The sequence below is a fragment of the Alligator mississippiensis genome, chromosome 7 (assembly GCF_030867095.1).
Source record: "Alligator mississippiensis isolate rAllMis1 chromosome 7, rAllMis1, whole genome shotgun sequence".
Taxonomy (NCBI): domain Eukaryota; kingdom Metazoa; phylum Chordata; order Crocodylia; family Alligatoridae; genus Alligator; species Alligator mississippiensis.
The window spans coordinates 13,723,718-13,730,971 of record NC_081830.1 but is presented as its reverse complement, the minus strand read 5'-3'; the positions used below and the strand labels follow the sequence as shown (position 1 = coordinate 13,730,971).

General features: G+C 41.9%; 1 protein-coding gene across 1 annotated transcript; it reads right to left on the bottom strand.

Moving 5' to 3' along the window:
• Positions 1-972: 972 nt before the first annotated feature.
• LOC132251770 (olfactory receptor 10A7-like) lies at positions 973-2,020 on the bottom strand. The gene has a single exon (XM_059731700.1). It carries the CDS (start codon positions 1,987-1,989, stop codon positions 973-975), a length of 1,017 nt encoding a protein of 338 aa, XP_059587683.1. The 5' UTR covers positions 1,990-2,020.
• Positions 2,021-7,254: the final 5,234 nt, after the last annotated feature.

The window sequence follows — 7,254 nt, the reverse complement described above, 5'->3', positions numbered from 1 at the left end:
AAGCAGGCTTTTAGAAATCAGCTAACCCTTACCATTTCCCTGGACCAGTTTCTAATGCAAAGTCTACTTTTCCTACAAGCCAATTTCCAAAAGCAAACCTCTAAATATCATATTCTAGCTATCATTCCCCCTTCTTCAGCATGTTGAAAAATTGCAGCCACGACATGTTCCCATCCTTATCATGTCCCCTCCCCTGCTGCCATGTTCCAAAGTTCCACGAGGACAGATTGGGGCTGGGTCATACTCCCTCCATTATACCAGTTTTATTTATGAGACTTTCACCACAATAGATAAATGAGCTTCATCATTTCCCTGATTTGTTCAGCAGTATAATCCCCATGTTCACGCAGGGAAAACAAGGTAAAGTCACACAAAAAATATATAAGACTAGTGTGTTATTCCTGGAAAGTGGTTACATGAGTTGTAATGTCCTAGCTGTCACTGTTTATTCCCAAGGCCTCCATTATGGTAGTTCTGTCTTTCGTTCACAAGGGCACAGTGCAAACTGGCACAGGTTCAGATCTGAATGATGTGAAACATATTTACAAATGAACTATTTGTCAGTGAGACAGAGATAGATCAAGGATCTTGTCGACTATGTTCAAGTGAGTTTTGGACATTTTTCTGACAAACTAAACTATTTGAGGGTTAGGATACAATAGTGTGAAGAATGGTTCAGAGGTCAGGTTTTTACTAAATCAGCCACTCCTTGATACCTGCCCGTGCACACGAGCACTGTGTGCAACTTAATGGGAGATTTACATCTCTGCCTAAATGTAGGAAGCCTCCAGTTGAATTGATTTCATACGGCAAAATCCATTCCATATTCTTTTTGGGAACAATTTTAAAATGCGTACCTTGGTGTCAGGACAGTACATTCATTTACACAGGGTATGAAATGTATTGAATCTCTCTAACGTTTCTCTTTTTTCTCAAATTCCCTAAAATCCTTGTGCTAGAATCCAGACATTTTCAACAACTTGGATTCCTGTTGTGTCCAATTTTGTTTAACCTGCTAATAGAGTTCAGGAATGGTTGCATTCTTTTCCAGTTCAGAAACATGCAGACAACTTTCCTTACAGCCTCCTTTACTTCCTTGTTTCTCAGGCTGTAAATGAGAGGGTTTACCAATGGAGTCAGCACAGTGTAGGAAAGAGAGAATATTTTGTTCAGTGCTGTTAGGGTGTTGGATGTTGGGGACATATAGACTATAGTTATGGACCCATAAAATATGGTCACCACAATAATATGAGAGGAACAGGTGGAGAAGGCCTTTTGTCTCCCAGTAGTGGAAGGGATTCTCATTATGGTCCTGATAATCCAAACATAGGACATGAGAGTCAAAAGGAATGGGGGCAAGAGGAATATACAGTCAAAACTGAAAGCTACAAGTTCAATCTCATAGGTGTCACTGCAGGAGAGTTTAATCACTTCAAGAAAATCACAAAAAAAATGTTCAATTTGATTGGGTCCACAGAAGGTTAATTGTAAGAGGAAGAGATACCCAATGGTGACAACTATAAATCCACTGATCCATGAGCCAGCTGCAAGGGTGAAACAAAATCTGTCAGTCATAAGGGCTGAATAATGCAATGGTTTACATATAGCTAAGTACCTATCATATGACATCACAGATAAGAGACAACACTCTGTAACTAAAAACATACCAAAGAAAAATAATTGGATGAAGCAGCCAGAGAATGAAATAGTTCTGTCTCCAGTGAGGAAGCTGGCCAGGATCCTGGGCAGGAGGGTGCAGGTATAGCAGGTCTCCAAGCAGGACAAGTTCCCCAGGAAGATGTACATGGGGGTTTGCAGAAGCTGAACAGCTATGATGAGCACAATGATGAGGACATTCCCAGCCACAGTTGCAATGTAGAATATAAGAACGAGGATGAAGAGCAGTATTTGCAACTCTGGAAGAATTTCAAATCCCAGGAGGATAAATTCGGTGACAGAAGTTTGATTTCCTACCTCTGCACCTGCCATGGCATCAGGGAAATTCAGTACAGCTCTGCAAAATAATCTGAAACAAACAGACACTTTTGAATGCCATTAAATCAGTCCATCTCTTAAGTTTTCAAATGACTAATTTTGCTGGAAAATGACTTATTCAGGTAGGTGGTCCAATGTTCTAACTAAGAGGTGAATAGCACTGTCTATTCATTTTTAGGCCCCCTTCATCTAAGTTATTGCCCTACCTTTGCCATTACAAGAAAAGAAAGGGCAAAGTTCTTTGATATTGTCACGTGATATAGGGGTTGAATCCTTTCTTACCTGTTGAGTTACTACCTTGTGACATCAGAGTGAGCCCCCAAAATCGAATCACCAGCCCATTTTGTCAATTGTTCTTGTTCTCCTGCCACGTCTTGTGGTTTTTACTGGGACAGAGTCCATGCTGGTTTTTTGTGGGATCTTTTTCTCCTGATTTCTTCATGGGCTTCAACCTCCTCTATACCCCACCCTCACCACATCCCTGGTCTGAATGGGTATAATTGTTAGGAAGCCCTTTACGGATGATCTCTTCTTATCCATGCCTCTCGCTGACATAGGAGAGTTGCTCTCATTTCAGTGGCTCTTCTTAAGCCACCTGAGATCTTGGCCCCACGTCCTCATGACTGTGCTCATCACAGTGTAGCCTTAACAACGTTCATTAAATATTAACTGAAAAACTCAACAGAAAGTTCTACCATCTAACCTTCCCTGAGATAAGCTTCAAGTTAATGTATTCTTATCCCGTGCTGTGGTCTAGGGTTTTGCCTCTTAGGGGGAATCATTCCACTTAGCTGGTCTGCCTCCCCTCCCTGGTCAGCCACTGGACTGCTTCCAGGTCTCATGCCGTCCATCCTTGTGTTGCCTCCCAGCTCCTCAGTCCTGAGAGGTAACTCCAAGTCCCAATGTTGCCAATTCTGGTCTGGCCTTGAACTCTTCCACTGTTCTCCACTGGAAAGCTCTGTCCCCTTTTGTGGTTCAATCTTTACTGAGGCGCACAGCGGGTTCAGCTTCTAGAGCAAGTCACGCATGTCTTCCCAGCCCCACCTCTGCCCCTGCTCCTCTCTAGGGGGTCTGTTCACTGCCAGCTGTAGCTCTTCCCAGCTGTGTGCTGGCCCTGTCCTCTCACCCCTTTTCTCCTGGGGGGTGTCTCCATCTCTACCCTCCTGTGAGCCACTCCGCTCCGCTTCCCAGCTTCCCAACTTCTCTCAAGGCTTCTCACTGCTTCTCCCTCTCTCCTCCTCCCCTGCGCTTCCTGTTGATTGTTCCCTGGCCCTGCCCCTCTTTCCCCCTGACCCAGAGGGTCCAGCAGCTACAGAACTGCTGTGCCAGGGCCTGTCATGCTGGTGCCTTTCCACCTGCCGGGGGAGGAGACAGAAGGGAAAACCTCCATTTGTTGTCTCTTCCCCTCTTACACATCCCCCACCTTAAGACACCATTGGGCACTCTTGACTGATTGCCTGGGTCCATGGGGGCAGATGAGGGTGTGGGCAGGGAAGACGCCAAACCAAGTGTGGGAATGTCCCTTGAATGGCAACAAGATAGTCAGTCACTATGTTAACCTTTCCTAGTCTGTATTCTATATGAAATTGAAAAGGTTGTAATGCCAAGGCCCAATGGGTGAGGAGGGCATTATCTGTTTGGGAGGATTTGAGCCATTTTAAAGGGGAATGGTTGGTGATGACCATGAAAGCTTGACCTAGCAAATAGCCATGGAAATACTGGATGCTAGGGCTGTGCGAAATGGAAGCATTTTGTTTCAACCAGTGTTTAGACATTTCAACAGAACAGAGTTTCATTTCAACTTTTGTTTCAAGTCAGAACAGCTGTTCTGTTTTTTTCCGTCGAAACGTTTTGCCGTTTCAACCGTGTTTTGAAGTTTTGCCCGTAAGATATAATGGGGAAGGTCAAAACAGGCTATACCTTTGTTATTTCCAGCCAGATTTGGATGAAACTTGCAGGACTGGTAGCCATTTCTGAGGGCATGACGTGTACTGTAACATAAATAATGAAGTCTCTATTTTAGTTAAGACACCTGACAACATTGAAACACAAGGAAGCCTATGAATGTGATTAAATTGAGTTGTGCTCTAAAAGTTGGTTCTAAGAATGGCAGTCAAAGGTTTATATGGTTTTCAGTTTACAGTGTAAGGATCCAAATTTTTATCTGGAGTTTCTGACATATAAAATGAAAATGTATCCATTTCTATCATTGCTGATCATTTGAACTTATTCTGGTCTCCTAGTGTCCAGGAATCTTTCTGATCCAAGAATCGGTACATCGTGAAGAGTATTGAATACATTCTGAGTCAGAATATAATCCCACTCTCTTCCCATAGGCAGATGGACAGCACTATTTTCTTCTGTTCTGAGTATTTGGATGCTCTGCTACTGCATTAGAAAAAAACATCCCATCACAGGTGCTGGGCAAACATTTGTCAGGCTCCAAAAATCATGACTTTGGTGGAATTGAAAGGGCCTTTTCTGTAACAAAAGAAATAACCCTTTCCTCTCTATAAACATGTTATTTCAAAGAAATGTAAGTGGCTGAGATGCAAAATATGTACATGCACTTCTTTTCTGAAGTTCACTCCAGATACTTTGAACAATGCTGAGAATTGAATGTAAAACATTCATTACATTGATGCTTAACACTGGTGTGAAAGACAGAGATGCTACGGGACCCTTGAGTGTCCTGACTGGCAGTGGCACATGGGACAGCATCCGTGGCTTCTGCATTAATGGGGGGGGGGGGGGTAGACTGACAATGGGGTCATCTGTGACAGTACACCCCCTGGCTCCATCCCACAGGACAGAAGTAATTGTGCCAAAAGTACAAAGTCACATGATACACTGATGGCATTGACCTGTAGGGTCTTACCAAGTACCAAGCTAAAGTTAAAAAAACAAAACAAAACAAAAGTTACTGGGATATTTTGAAACACAACAATTTGGTTGGGCCACAAAGTTTTCAGTGCAACCCACAACGGCCTTGCATGCATGAATAACAATCTGGCCAGGGTAATTCCAGGGCAATGAGAAAATAATTCTTGCCATGGGTATACAGCCCACCACTGTAGAGCACCCAAAGCTGAAGGGAAGAAAAAAGGGTTGGCAGATTAGATTTGCAGTCAAAGGAGAAGGGCCGTTCTAATGATAATTTTGATTCTTTTTAAGTCGGGGCTTAATATAACAATAGAAATCTGAAGCAGAAATGGCCTTTCATGAGCAGACCCTTTGGGTCCATGGCCAAAAAACAGGCAGACTCCACTGGTGAGCTGCATGTTACATCAAGAGGCTACAAAAATTTGCTAGTGATTCTTTCTCCTCCTGGATTGAAGCTTTTCCCACAAAACAGCTCTGAAAACACCTCAGTAACTAACATGTGTGCTCAGTAGGTGGGGCTGACTGATGTGTACAGACTCAGACAATTTAATTGGAAATGCAATGAAAGAGGTCAGAGTCCTAGGAATTCATCACCAATTTATTTCACATAAAGACACCTAAGCTAGAAATTTTACAGATAGAACCATAGTCTGTCAGAGAAGCTCATTAGTGGAGTTTATGCTCAAGGAACGACCTGTGATGTGAGGGTCCCTTTAGTTCTCCTGTGCAAGGAAGAGATGCTTCACAATTCTTGCCCCGTATAAAACGGTACCTGATTGCCCAGCATCCTCTTGAGAATCAGTAACAAACTTTTTACTTGGTCACCTGACCCTAGTTGCCCTGCCTGAACAATGCCTGCAACATGTGAAATCCTGATCCTTCCCTGCGAAGTGTCTGCTCCTCAGCCCTTTAGGATTATCCATTTAGGATAATTCCATGAGAGCCTGAGTTGCTCTGAGTTGCTGTTTTCCTAACTCAGATTATAACTTAATGTGTCAAATGTATTCCTTTATACACTAAAAATGTTATCATGTAATTATATTTCTTTTACTGCTTGGCATTACATATTTTTCTTTACATTCCATTATGCTTAATAAATGCTGCAGCTTTATAAGAAGTATTTAACCTTATATTTGATCTAATCAATATAAGACATGAAGATATAGGCTTTAAGAAAATAGAATTTGAAGGATGAATACTTTCATATAATGTTTTTTATAAAATACCTTTGTTTTTCTGAATGTACTATATATATTAATATAAAAATATTCTGGGTCTGATTTAAAATATGCAGCATGAAGAGCTATTCAGAATATTTCTATATGGAACAGGCTTCAGCATAGCATTTCCATTCATGAATGGATAAATTAGTTCTGTTTCTCTATCTACACTTCTATATACCTACCTCCTCACCAATCCATCCTAAATCTGATAGCATATTATTTGCGGACATACAGAGAGAAATGTTGCTTTACCTTACAAAGGTTGGGAAAAGCTTGAATCTGTTGTGGTCCCTTCCATTTTCATTCTGGAAACCAAAAAAATTGCTTCTGCAGTCAATCTTCTATCCCAAAGTATTTCAGATACATGTCTCCCAGTTGAGAGACCTACCTATTCTCAGAAAGATGTTGCCATTCTACACCCATTCAATTGTCCATTTGTACCTGATAAGCATTACAAATAGCTGGCCCTCCTAGGAATTATTATTTATCCTGTCTTTGAGAAGGTGGTAATACTCCAGACTTGTGCTGATGGGCATGTCATATCATTACTGTGCAGGTAAAGCCATAATAATCACAGAACAAAGTAAACAACTGCAAAAAAAAAGGGCGGGGGGAGGGGGAGAGAGAGATGGTAGTTTGAAATATTGGGATGGAATGAATGACAAAGAAAAGGAATGAGAAAAACCACGTACTCTCATTAGGGCTTCTATATTGTCACTGATTGTGATGCAATTATCAGCTCAACAATTACCAAATTCCAGACCCAGTCTAACATCTCCTGAGGGCTGAAATCCCCCATGGGGTATGTTTACCATCTCCAACTTGCTCACGAAGCAGAGAGGAAGAACTAAGACATGGAAGAATTGAATACCTTTTAACATTCATTTAGTTAAATCGGAGACAAATGCACTGCTCTGGCAAAGAACATACCAAATAATCAAACAAGTTGGGTATGGACAACCGTTCATGTCAATTGTTGTACATCCTGCACCAATTTTAAGTGTTTTATTATGCCACAGGCCCTTCCCAATTGAAGCACTTTGTTTTGTTCTGGAGGGGATGCTACTTAGGTGTGCCACGGATAGGGAACTAGAGTGCAGGTAGCCCAGCATCAGTGCCTTAGGGGTATGTGACCCCACCTGGCTTCTCCTTA